The 14,179-nt window shown below is 35.9% G+C and overlaps 1 protein-coding gene across 1 annotated transcript in view; it reads left to right on the forward strand.

Annotated features, from left to right (window-relative positions):
- Positions 1 to 14,179, forward strand: part of LOC107667296 (SEC14-like protein 1) — a 93,441-nt gene that overhangs the window by 69,100 nt on the left and 10,162 nt on the right. The window contains exons 7-11 of the mRNA XM_016458939.1: positions 2,933 to 3,021; positions 3,128 to 3,198; positions 3,428 to 3,599; positions 3,869 to 4,003; positions 4,191 to 4,325. Of these exons, the coding sequence (XP_016314425.1) occupies positions 2,933 to 3,021; positions 3,128 to 3,198; positions 3,428 to 3,599; positions 3,869 to 4,003; positions 4,191 to 4,325 (602 nt within the window). The remainder of the gene's footprint in view (positions 1 to 2,932; positions 3,022 to 3,127; positions 3,199 to 3,427; positions 3,600 to 3,868; positions 4,004 to 4,190; positions 4,326 to 14,179) is intronic.

Genomic DNA, 14,179 nt, shown 5'->3' on the forward strand with positions numbered 1-14,179 from the left:
ATAATGTTTAAAATAATGTTTATAAACCAATTATAATTAAGTTGCTTAAACAACTATAAACAAAACAGCATCATGCAGGGCTTAACGTTCTCCGGCACCGTGCCGGATCTCCGGCGTGCAGCGTTTGGCTGCGGAAAAAAAGAATCCTACATTTAAAAAAAACTTGTTGATATCACTTTCGAGTCCATGACTTTCACTCAGCTTTCACTCTCAACTAAACTAACATTACCAGCCAATCAGAATGTTTTGCTCTTATAAACACGAGACGCGCATAATAGTATCCAACTGCAGAGTCACAGCCCTGATGAATGGAGAAGCTGCGTTGAAAAAGCTGCGAGGCGCAATGTTCAAAGATGTCCATCTAGTGCATATTTACATAGAAAAACTAATTAAAAAGCAGCAGAGCTTTATAAACAGCTCAGAGTAATCACGTCATCTCCATAAGTACGATATGATTGCCAAAACAAATTTACCAGGATTTTTAAAAAGATCCTGTTCACACATGACATAATCTCTTAATGGTAACTTACTGGTAAAGACTAAAGGATAAACTCTTCCTCTGTATATGCTGTGAATTTGAATTGCTTAACGTTCAGTTGCATGTTTTGCATGTGCTGCCCCATCCCCTCCCCTCCCCTGGAAAAATGCTCAGGCTCAGGATTTTTTTTTTTGCTTTAACCCCTGATCATGTATGTATGCATAGTTTAATACAGAAAGCCAATCACACAGAGTACATTTTTCATTTAAAAACACGAGATGCAGTGGGACGGGGGGGAAAAACCCACCATAAAGTCTCAGTATTGCCTCATCGTTAGTTTATATAAATAGTCATACTAAAGCCTGTTTTTTTTTCACTTAGTGTTAGTGAAAAAACTTACAGGTGCATCTCAATAAATTAGAATGTCGTGGAAAAGTTCATTTATTTTAAGTTGAGAAAAATTAAAACAGAATCCAGAAATATTTAAATGGAAAAAAACGGAATTTGGAAAGAAATAAAACGGAATATGGGAAAAAATAAAACAAATTTCATAGGGCCCTAATTAAGACAGTGGTTCTTAATCCTGCTCCTGGGGATCCTCCTCTCTGCACATTTTGTGTGTTTCTCTTATCTGACACACTCAGGCTGTATCCGAAATCGCCCCCTATACCCTTAAAGGGGTGGTCTACTGGCTTTTTTACATCCATTCTACATCCATTTTTAGTGGTGTCCGAAACCATTATCGAGTGCTCTCATTCAATCCCACAATGCACTGCAAAAACAAGTGTACAACCGATTTATACTCAACGGCTAGAGAGCGTCTCACCAGATGTCGCCTGCAGCTGAATCATCCATCCATTCATTCATTTTACAATGCGGTCGCCCATGGCTTAGTGCAGCGTAAAACAACACAGGTATAAATTTATTGTAAATTGATTATTAAATTGTTTAACTAGGGTTTATACATCATTTCCATTACATTGTTCAAGATAAATCCTAGCTGCCAGTTTCAAATTATTATTAAACAGCAAGCACAAACTATGCAAACATCTATTACCATTGCGAGTGCAATAGTAATAGATGTCCCTCTAGAAAATGCGTGAGATGATTATGAACAGAATATGTGTTCTGTGTGAACGCTTGGTTTCAGTTTTGATGTAAACAAGATCTTCTCTGCATTGATACTCTTTTTCAGCAAATATTTTTAATTAACAACACAGCAGCGCCGCATCCAGTGGGTGCAACTGGATAGGCTAACAAAAACATTATAATGCAATGACACTTACATCGTCATCGCATCTCGTGCACCACTGATAATTTTTTTTGACAGCCCTAGTTCAGCTTTTAATAACTTTTAATAAATTGATGTGAAATTGTATAAGTTCATGATTTTACTTAATTAGACATGCTTTTTGATTAATAAAATGTAATTTAACCATTAAAAATAAGTTGAGAAAAATTAAAACAGAATCCAGAAATATTTAAATGGAAAAAAACGGAATTTGGAAAGAAATAAAACGGAATATGGGAAAAAATAAAACAAATTTCATAGGGCCCTAATTAAGACAGTGGTTCTTAATCCTGCTCCTGGGGATCCTCCTCTCTGCACATTTTGTGTGTTTCTCTTATCTGACACACTCAGGCTGTATCCGAAATCGCCCCCTATACCCTTAAAGGGGTGGTCTACTGGCTTTTTTACATCCATTCTACATCCATTTTTAGTGGTGTCCGAAACCATTATCGAGTGCTCTCATTCAATCCCACAATGCACTGCAAAAACAAGTGTACAACCGATTTATACTCAACGGCTAGAGAGCGTCTCACCAGATGTCGCCTGCAGCTGAATCATCCATCCATTCATTCATTTTACAATGCGGTCGCCCATGGCTTAGTGCAGCGTAAAACAACACAGGTATAAATTTATTGTAAATTGATTATTAAATTGTTTAACTAGGGTTTATACATCATTTCCATTACATTGTTCAAGATAAATCCTAGCTGCCAGTTTCAAATTATTATTAAACAGCAAGCACAAACTATGCAAAAGCGGCAGTCCTTCCGGTGCACTCAGTGTCCAAATTCACTCGTTTTCATTCACTTCTTCAAGTGAACTGAATTACTGAACTAATGTAGGGAATAGTGAATGAGGGTATAGGAGGCAATTTCAGATACAGCCTTAGTTCAGTTCATAGAGCTCTCTCCTGACGAGCTGATGATCTGAATCAGGTGTGTTAAATAAGGGAGACTTGCAAAATGTGCAGAGCAGGGGTCCCCAAGATCAGGATTAAAAACCACTGCATTAAAACATTTGCAGCCACTTACTGACATTTTTTGTTTCTTATTTAGAGTATAATTTCATTATTCTTTTTTTCATATTTACATATTAATAAAAAAATCTGTTGTGTTGTGTTTTCACATGCTTAAACCCTTGTGTTTCTGTGTTGCTTTCTACAGATGGCAGGCCTCTGTATATCCTACGCCTAGGACATATGGACACTAAAGGACTGGTTCGAGCACTTGGAGAAGAATCCCTGCTCAGACATGTAAGAGATTCTATAATCCACATTTTCCATCATGCTCTCTGGTGTATTCCATTCATATGAATTCAAATGAATAGTGCAGAGTCTAACAGCATATATGAATTTTAAGGTGCTGTCAATCAATGAAGAGGGTCTGAGACGCTGTGAGGAGAACACCAAAGTCTTTGGTCGGCCAATTAGGTACTGACAGGACTAGCAGATTTTTCTTTTTTAACCATAAAGTGTAATATTATGAAGTAAAGTGATGTGTGGCCAAGTATGGTGACCCATACTCGGAATTTGTGCTCTGCATTTAACCCATCCAAGTGAACATGCACACCGTGAACACACACATTTACAGTATTTACAGTTAAAACACTCAATTGCATTTTGTCTGCAACAAGCCCTGTCATATTTTCTCATCCTATAGTTGTTGGACATGTCTTGTCGATCTTGAGGGGCTCAATATGAGGCATCTGTGGCGTCCTGGAGTCAAAGCTTTGCTGAGGATTATTGAGGTGGTGGAGGCCAATTACCCAGAGACCCTGGGCCGTCTACTCATCCTCAGAGCTCCCAGAGTCTTTCCTGTCCTGTGGACTCTGGTTAGAGACACCACTGTTTGCTTTTAAATTGATCTCCTCTGCTAAAATAAAGATGGGAATGGCATTTTAACATGACATGCCATATTCATTTGTTCAAGTTATTAACCCCCTTATATTCACAGTCCTTTATAAAAATTGCATGAAGTAACAACCTCTCATTTACAAAGTACATGAGTCACCCAGTTTAAACTCTTAGTAGCCTGATTTAACTTAAAGGAAGCATATTATGTATGTATCAACGGTGCTTTCCTTCTCTTATCTCTTTACAGGTGAGCCCTTTCATTGATGAGAATACACGAAAGAAGTTCCTGATCTATGCAGGAAATGACTACCAGGGCCCTGGCGGTCTTGTGGACTACATTGATAAAGAAATCATCCCTGACTTCCTTGGAGGAGAGTGTATGGTGTGTAATTGTATTTCCCCTATGTTTTGTGACTGAATGGTGTCTATTCACTTGCATAATAGTAAAGCTTGCTCCCAAGTAAGATGATCTGTATGCATGTATTCAAATTTGGATATTATGTGTCTCACCTTAGTATGGTTTTAGTGGCTTATTGAACTAAAGTTATGGCACTGTGAAATATGTGCAGTGTGAAGTGCCAGAGGGCGGCCTGGTTCCCAAGTCTCTGTACAGAACTGCAGAAGAACTGGAGAATGATGAGATCAGACTTTGGACGGAGACTATTTACCAAAGTGCCAGCATCTTCAAAGGAGCACCACATGAGGTCAGACTTGTGCATTAGAAACAAAATTATGCAGCACAAGTTTGGTTTTGTTTGGTGCATTTGCATAGTAGGAACACACAATATACATTTTATTTATTCACAAAAACTTGATTTCAGTCTGAGAAAACATAGGCCATAAGGTGAACTAGGAAAAAGTGGCTAGAAAGTGATTTTCGTTCCCACATCTGGGCACTACTTTTTCAATTAATTTTTGCATAGACAACAACCTTTTGGACTTTAGGTTAAAAGTTATCCACAAAATATCCCGCAGTTTTTTGTCACAATCCATAAATGAATATAATTGTGAATTTAAAAAAACTAAAATCTTATACTGCTGGTTTTGCTTGTAGCTTTATTTATATTCATTTTAGCAATGCAAAAATCTCTCAAACTGACATTTATACATGTACCTAAATATTTGAGACAAGAATTGGTGCATTAGTGTATTCAAGTGTGAATGCAGACCATGAAATATGGAAAATTCGTAGAAAAAACACTTCAACTTCACAGAATGTCACCAAGCATAATTAAAGATACACATTGTAAATTTAACAAATCTGTGATGTTTTATACATGAACATTTTCAGTAGGCACTGTGTAATCATAGAAAGATAAAAAAGAAGTACAATTTGGCCCAAGTTGGCAGAAATGACTCAAAACGCTACCCAAAAATGGACAACTCTACAATAAATTCATTACAGCTCAAAATCAGCCTAAACTATGACACAGCACATCTTTACTCATCAGTATCATCCCTATCACTCTCATCAGAGCTTCATCCTATGTGTGTCTTTCCTCTGTTTTCTGGGAAACATTTGCACAATATTGGCACTGACATTAAGGTGACCAGACATGTCACTTCTCGGGGACACCTATTTTGATGTCATAAAACGATCATTCTGCGCAGCGCAAACAACTAACACCTGGTTATTTTAGGCAATTTAGAAATCCTGTGCAGAACATGTCCCCGGGAAGTGGCACGTCTGGTCACCTTAACTGACATAAATCAGTACAACACTGTCTTGGAGACATACAGGAACATCTTTCAGTCTCACATTTGCCTTGCTTGCAACTGCAGTGTACTACCTGCAACACACTTTCAGGGGCAAGATTTCTAGTCATCCAGGTCACTGTCTCATTATGGCTGCTTTTTAGTTTGCCCTTTTGCAGTGTTGGTACAGGGCAGGGCTAGGCAACATCAGTCCTGGAGTGCCGATGTCCTGCAGAGTTTAGCTCCAACCCTGAAAAAAAAAAAAACTCACCTGCCTGTAGCCTTAGTAATCCTGAAGTCATTGATTAGCTTGTTCAGGTGTGTTTGATTAGGGTAGAGCTAAACTCTGCAGGACAGCGGCACTCCAGGACCGATGTTGCCTATCCCTGGTACAGGGCATCACTTGTCGGGGGCATGGATAGTTCTGGCAAAGCTGACGATGCCATGTAGCAAGGCTTTGTATCTTGCATCGTTCACAGTTTCAGCAGATGACTGGCCATACTAATGCCTCACATATTTGCTAAGTAGTTTAAAGGTCGACTGGTCCAGGGTAAAACTGCTACCCAGATTTGTAAATGCAGTCAGGTAATCCTTTTTATTTTGCCTTGGCCATAAAAGGCGCTTGTAGGGTCACAACCTGAGAAGGTATGGATCACTGTGAAAGTTAAAATGCACGGTGTATCAGCTTCTATGTGTTATAAAATATGATTTACTATCATTATTATGAAATCCATTGTTGTGAGAAAAAAAGCTGACTAAAAGCTGGCTAAAGTCATAGGGCCAGTTTTACTAAACATGGCAAGTTAGCGCGAGAGCGCAATTCCAAAAGAGCACCAATGGGCGTGGAAATTTCTGCGGGTGATTTACTAACAATGCGCAAATTAAAGAACACAGACGCAATATCTCATTTACATATCGACCAACGCAATATACCAAGCGCAGCACAAATTAGCGTAGTCGCAAATAAACAATAAAGAAATAAATAAGCCACAGTACGTTGAAAAGAGGCCAAAAAATTAAGGGTTGCAACAGGTTTGATAGACCTGGTATTGCGAGACTCCTAGTTGAGGGTTCCAAGTCGTCTTTTATTTCCTGAAGCAAATTAAAAATAACATGGCATGGCGAACTATATGTTCGGATAATGTGTTTTGGCATTCAAAATAAATTAATATGTGTGTAAAAATCTTCTCCCTTCTACTACGCGTTCTCTGCGGTGCCTCATCCTTGCAACAAATTGCATCCATTTCAAGCGCAAAATAGTTTAAGAAATGCTTTTTTTGGGCGTTAAATAATGCCTCAGATACCAGTAATTTTAACAAGCGCAAACGTTAGTAAAACGCATTTTGCGTGATTCATTTGAATACTCTCCTCCCATAAATTTTGCGTCTGAAAGGGAAACTCCTAGAAATGCATATTCAATAAGGTCAAGCCAAAAAATAACTGTGTCCATGCCTTTTCAGCGCCAATTCTTCACTGCACGTCTTTAATAAAACGTGACAGTACTATTTTAACGCCAAAAGACGGTTTGCGCTGGTGGAAGCTGTTAGTAAAACTGGCCCATAGTATTTAAATTACCTGTAATTTGAAGAATCAAGATCTTCACGTTTTTTTTTTCACAAGATTTAAAAAGATCCTTCTTAACTGCATCATTGTCAGCACCTCTTGGTTTACAGTGTTTCTATGGCAGATGATTCTCTCACAGAAGATCTTGTAGCTGGCATTGAAAGTTGGCTAATTTCTAAGAAAACACATTAAAAACTAAAGATATGTTATGTGCCGTAATTATTTCACAATGGCTTTTATTTTAAATATAGTATAAATAGTAGCAAATCAAAAGCAATTGACCAAGCGATTTAAGAAGCTTTTTTTTCTTCAGAAAGAAAATACATTGGTTATGAATTATTTCTATTTTCGGTAACACTTTACATTAAGGTTCCCTTTATAAAGTGTTTATAAAGGTGTTCATAAATGACTAACTCATTTACAAATGCATTATAAATCATTGATAAGCAGTTATAAATGCATGAATAAAAAGGGTGATTTTAATGCAATATCTGCCAAATAGTGAGCCATTTTTAACTCACATGTTATAAATGCTTAATAAATATATTTATTAATACTTATTTCACTCAAACTAGATTCTTGTTTTATTTAATGATGCAGCAAAAATTGACTTTTATAGTGAGACTGAAGGGTGTTGTATTTATGGTTCTCTCATTTACATCTCATGACTCATGTCGCTTTTTGTACAATGTTTCTACATTGTTTCTTACATGATGCCTATCCACAGCAATGATTAGAAACTGATATATTTTGTTTATCAAGATGAAATTATCAAACTTTATTTTGGGGTGGAAAAAAATCAATAATGAAAATGTTAATTCCAATATTAGTTACCTCTGAACCTTAATGTAAATAATTTATGAATGAGTTATAAACGTTAATAACTAGGGATGCACCGATACCACTTTTTCCAGTACTCGCCCGATACCGATACTTTTATTTTTGGTACTTGCCGATACCGATGCCGATATTTTTATTGCATTTGTACATTTTTTAAATATTGGGTACAGAAACCAAAAGGGTATGTATAATGTTAGTTGGTTAACTTCATTTATCAAATAGATACAGTCAAACCAAAATTTATTCAGACACCTTCAACATTTCTCACATTATCACAGTTTATTCGCTATAGTTTAGAAAATGGTAATAAAATATGACAAGAACTCAGAGTTAAACGGTGTCAGAACAAATTAATCTTGATAATGCTAGATAATTTTGATAGAAAGGTATGTAATAGATTACAATCAACCAAAATAATTCAGACAGCTGTTAGTATGACAGTATTTACACAACTATGAATACTTTGTCGGGCAACCCTTAGCCTTAATGACAGCCTGTAGTCTCCTGGGCATGCTGTCATCCAGCTTCATGCAAACCTCAACTTCAGTTTTTTTCCCAGACTCGGTCTGAATAATTTTTGGACCCAAATTTGTATCAATTTTACTGGTAGTCCACTGTATGAAGAATTTTTGGGTATGATTTGTCACAGTTTACTTTATTTTGCTATCCTCACTTACATAAATGAACTATAGTGTCCTGCACCCACTAGTAAAAAAATATCAAAAATTATATCTGGTCTCCTCTCTCTCTCTCTCTCTCTCTCTCTCTCTCTCTCTCTCTCTCTCTCTCTCTCTCTCTCTCTCTCTCTCTCTCTCTCTCTCTCTCTCTCTCTCTCTCCCTACCGTTAAGTAACTTGTGCATTGTTTTACTTACTTGTTTTTGACATATCCGACCGAACTACAAACTTTCCAGTGATGTCTGTGAGAAAGGGATATTCACTTGACAAGCTCGCGCATCTGCGCCGCCGCGCGCTCAATCCACTCAGCGTGCTTTGTTTATCAGCTCGCACACATCAGCTATACAGGCGTTAATACTGAATGTTTAACATTATATTCATTGCATACATATACTTCGTAGTAGACATCCATAACTCCTTTCTGCTGTCTGTTGTCAGTGATTCTTTGTTTGAATATGGCGCTTATCACATGCTGTGTGGTATCGGCGTTTGGTATCGGGGCATTTTAACGAGTACGAGTACGAGTACAGGAGGCCAGTATCGGGCCCGATACCGATACCAGTATCGGTATCGGTGCATCCCTATTAATAACCTCTGAAAGTGAACCTTAATGTAAAGGGAACGCCTGTGAACCATTTATGAATGAGTTATAAACGTTAATAACATCTAAAAGTCAACCTTATTGTAAAGTGAACATCTGTGAACCATTTGAGTTATAAACATTAATAACGTCTAAAATCAACCTTAATGTAATGTGAACACCTGTGAACCATTTATTAATGAATTATAAATGTTAATAACCTGTGAAAGTGAACCTTAATGTAATGTGAACACCTGTGAACCATTTATTAATGAGTTATAAACGTTAATAAACTGTGAAAGTGAACCTTAATGTAAAGTGAACACACTAATAACTTATTTATTATTAATGCGCACAGATATTTTATTGTTGATGCACTATATCAGTAAACACAACAACTTGAAACAACATTCCTGAGCATAACTGCACACGAAAAGTGGCTAATACAAGTAAACTCACATTAAACAATTCAGAAAAAAACAATCAAGTATTCCACCAAATTATAACTAAACATCATATCTATATGACAAAAATATTTGAGAAATTCAAGCTCAATAAAGGCACCTAAATATTTATATATCTAATGTAACAGTTTTGAAATAATCATTAAATCAATGACCGAAAGCACCGTTACAGAACATTATCATATTAATAAGCAAGCAGTAATGATTTTTTATATCATGATAAAGCCCACTGTAACTTGTGTTTGACTATCCACACTTTCAGTATCTGCGCGCAAGCGAACAGTCCACGGGATCGTGGTTATTTATTTGTACAGTAACTACATTGAACTAACACAGCGATATCAACACTTGAAAAACACAGTCTGCAATGTCACCTCACAGTTAGGTTACCTGTAAAATCAGTAAACACTTATGTGAGATTAAAATTTCACTTCAGAGCACATAGGAACAGTCCTAACAGCGTGACTTCTTCTCTTGAAAAGTGGCTTTGTATCGAATGCTCACCAGCGCCAACTACAGGCTTTGGTGACACGCAGGCCAGCGTCAATTACAGGCTACATGCAGGCAACTACAGACACAGGCTGTGGTGATGTGATGTGATCCTGAAAGATTATAATAAATATGTATTATATGCAATTCATTATTTTTTGTTAGTAGTAGTAGTAGTAGCTACTACTAAATAAAATACATTGCATATTATATATATTTGTCACAGATTGTAGTGAAGGGCTGTGAGGAAGTAGAATTCAGATGCAGCAGTACCTACTATTTTTATTAAGAAGATTATTGAACTCAGAGAAAAGTAGGAGAACAAACCATCCACATAAAAACAAAATCTGACAACCAAAGGCTAAAACTCAGGGCTATAACACACAAGAGCCAAAGGAAAAATGAACAAAACACAACAGATATACAGAATACAAATACAACAGATTGAAATAATATTATAATACGAATCTCGAAGCAGATGAACACAAATCTAAACATGACAATAATATATAAATAAATTATATATTACATATGATTTATATGTAGATTATCAACGTTAGAAACCTGTCATAGTTCATGTAAATTATATGTTATATAATTTCTGATCATTTCTGATGTGCAAATTTGCCTTATTTGTTATACACTGTTACATTTTGGAAATAAAAAAGGATCACATCACCAAAGCCTGTGTCTGTAGTTGCCTGCGTGTCACCAAAGCCTGTAGTTGGCGCTGGTGAGCATTCGATACAAAGCCACTTTTCAAGAGAAGAAGTCACGCTGTTAGGACTGTTCCAACGTGCTCTGAAGTGAAATTTTAATCTCATATAAGTGTTTTCTGATTTTACGGGTAAGCTAACTATGAGGTGACATTGCAGACTGTAGCAAATTAGCTCAAAAGGGAAATAACTATAGCAGAATCAATATTACAATTATTTGATCTGTCCGTCCACTGAGCAGACAATATAATAATTTATCAGTTCTAAAAAGAGAGAGAGAAGAGCAAAAGAATGGCAGTATTTCACATCAATTAACCACAACCTAATGAGAATCATCAAAGAATCAAAAATCACCTTAAAAAGGGGCTTAAACTTAAACACGCATCTAAATAGTTGTAAACGGTTACTTGCATTGGCTTTGTTGCTGAACAAGAGTCCTGATGCGTTACGACAATGGAGGTTCTTGATGAATTCTTTCAGGAGTGAGCTGGAGGTTTTCCTCTGGTTCTTCTGAAGATAGGAAAGTCCACAGCGAATCGATAAAGTTACTTGAAGCTAAAAACTGCCGGAAAATCAAACTCAAGAGGAGAGTTTTGAAGAGCCTTGGAGAGTGTCCATCTCAAGAAGGGTTTTGAGCCACGATTAGTCGGAGTTAATGACTTTTAATAGTTCCTAGTCACGCCCACCTTTTGGGTGGAATGGCCAATACCAGGCGTGAATTTTTGAGCGGGAGAAGTTTTCTTTGTCTCCATTTATGGGCCATTTGCATGTTTATGGCTGGTCTGGAGGACTGGTGCCGTTTTACCCAAAATATAGTACAAATAGTATGATGCATTTCACGATCACATAGTGTACGCCATTGTTTGAGGAATAAAGAGCAGATCATTTTGATATCAATAAAGAAACATCTAGAAGATATTAAACCAGAGATACATTCATACACCTGAATATAAGCATTTAGAGCTTAACTAATACAAGTAATGAGTGGTAACTAGGCTAATATAATAGGGAAACATACAAACAACACATGCATATACCAGATACATTTGTAACTGATTAATTATAGTCTAAATAAAGAAAACGTCTTTATGTGTGTGTGTGTTATGTGTATTGTGAGCATGGGGGTAGTTCGCTGGCCATCAAACATTTGGTACCAGGTACTGAGGTCTCCCAGGACATTGGAATGTGTTTGAAGTCCGATGGGGAGACAAGAGTGGTGAAACTGTTTAGCATCTCCTTGATAGTGGGGGGAACCATTGGCAATTTAGCACCCATATAAATGTAGAATGTGGGGCCATGTCTGTAATTTATATGCAAATGTCAAAAGGCTAAAAGGGTCTCTAAGACATAAAGCCCAAACGATCATCAATGATCCTAAGCAGATGCTACAAGACTCTGTTTTTCAAGTGTTGATATCGCTGTGTTAGTTCAATGTAGTTAAACTGTACAAATAAATAACCGCGTCGGCGCTCCCGCGGACGGTTCGCTCGCACGCAGGTACTGAAAGTGTGGATAGTCAAACACTCAAGTTACAGTGGGCTTTATCATGATATCAAAAATCATTACTGATTGCTGATTACTGAATATGATAATGCTCTGTAACAGAGCTTTCGGTCATTGATTTAATGATTATTTCAAAACTGTTAAATTAGATAAAATATAAATATTCAGGTGCCTTTATTGAGCTTGAATTTATCAAATATTTTTGTCGTATAGATGTGATGCTTAGTTATAATTTGGTGGAATACTTTATTGTTTTTTCTGAATTGTTTAATGTGAGTTTACTTGTATAAGCTAATTTGGTCCCACTTTATATTAAGTGGCCTTAACTACTATGTACTTACATTTAAATTAATCATTTGGTACAATGCACTTATTGTGTACATACATGTTTTTACATTGTACTTATATTTTAAAAATACCTGCATGTAATTACATCTGTAATTAATTTCTGTAATTACATTTATAATTACACTGTTGACCCATCCCTTACACCTTAACCCACCCTTAAACCTACCCATACGACCAAACCTGTCCCTAACCTTACCCGTATCCCAGCTCAATAGCAGCAAAAGTTTTGCAATACAATATGAACACAATTAGTACATTGTACTTATTTTTTGATGCAAGTACATAGTAGTTAAGGCCACTTAATATAAAGTGGGACCGCTAATTTTTTTGTTTGTGAAGTAATGTACTTTACTCAGTAATGTTCCAATGTGCTGTAAAAGAAAATATTAATATTTTTGTTTCAAGTTTCAAGTTGTTTACTGATATAGTGCAAAAACAATAAAATACATTTTCCCAGAAAAATGCCAACTTTTTCTGTGTGCAATAATAATCAATAAATAAATTATTAGTGTGTCCACTTTACATTAAGGTTCACTTTTACAGGCTACTAATGTTTATAACTCATTAATAAATGGTTCACAGGTGTTCACTTTACATTAAGGTTAACTTTCACAGGTTATTAACGTTTATAACTCATTAATAAAGGGTTCAAATCTGTACACTTTATATTAAGGTTCACTTTCACAGGTTACTAATGTTTGTAACTCATTAATAAATGGTTAACAAGTGTTCACTATACATTAAGGTTCACTTTTACAGGTTACTAATGTTTGTAACTCATTAATAAATGGTTAACAAGTGTTCACTATACATTAAGGTTCACTTTTACAGGTTACTAATGTTTGTAACTCATTAATAAATAGTTCACAGGTGTTCACTTTACATTAATGTTCACTTTCACAGGTTACTAATGTTTGTAACTCATTAAATGGTTCACAGGTGTTCACTTTACATTAAGGTTCACTTTTACAAGTTACTAATGTTTGTAACTCATTAATAAATGGTTCACCGGTGTTCACTTTACATTAATGTTCACTTTCACAGGTTATTAACGTTTATAGCTCATTAATAAATGGTTCACATCTGTTCACTTTACATTAAGGTTCATAAGTTATGAGCTAAAAATGAGAAAAATATAAATAACACTCTTCAGACTCGCTATAAAAGTCTATTTTTGCTGCATCATGAAATAAATCAGGAATCTGGTTTTGAGTGAAATAATTATTAATACTAGTGCTGACAATCGATAAAAAAATTAACTAATTAATTGCAAATTTTTCTGAAATTAATCGCAATTAATCCCACCTAACATTAACATTTTTAAATATACTTTTATATTGCAATAATTTCACATTCAATCTTCAAATTAATGTACAAACAACATAAAGACAGTAAATTTTTTAATATTTGTTTAATGGCATCTTTTTTTATGACTGAAGGCCAGTATCAATGATACCAATACTGATTTCTCTATAAAATTGGCTTTAAATGACTTAAAGTGCCCCTATTATGGATTTTTGAAAATTACCTTTCATGCAGTGGGTAACACAGCTCTAAGTGAATGAAAACATCTTGCAAAGTTTTAAATCTGAAAGTGCACATTGTATAAAGAGTCGACTCTGAATCATTGAAACGAGTCGTTTTTAAAACGAATCCCAAGCCGTTTCATGTTGATGTCAACATG

Source organism: Sinocyclocheilus anshuiensis, unplaced genomic scaffold (genome assembly GCF_001515605.1).
Source record: "Sinocyclocheilus anshuiensis isolate Anshui unplaced genomic scaffold, SAMN03320099.WGS_v1.1 scaffold1743, whole genome shotgun sequence".
Classification (NCBI taxonomy): Eukaryota; Metazoa; Chordata; class Actinopteri; order Cypriniformes; family Cyprinidae; genus Sinocyclocheilus; species Sinocyclocheilus anshuiensis.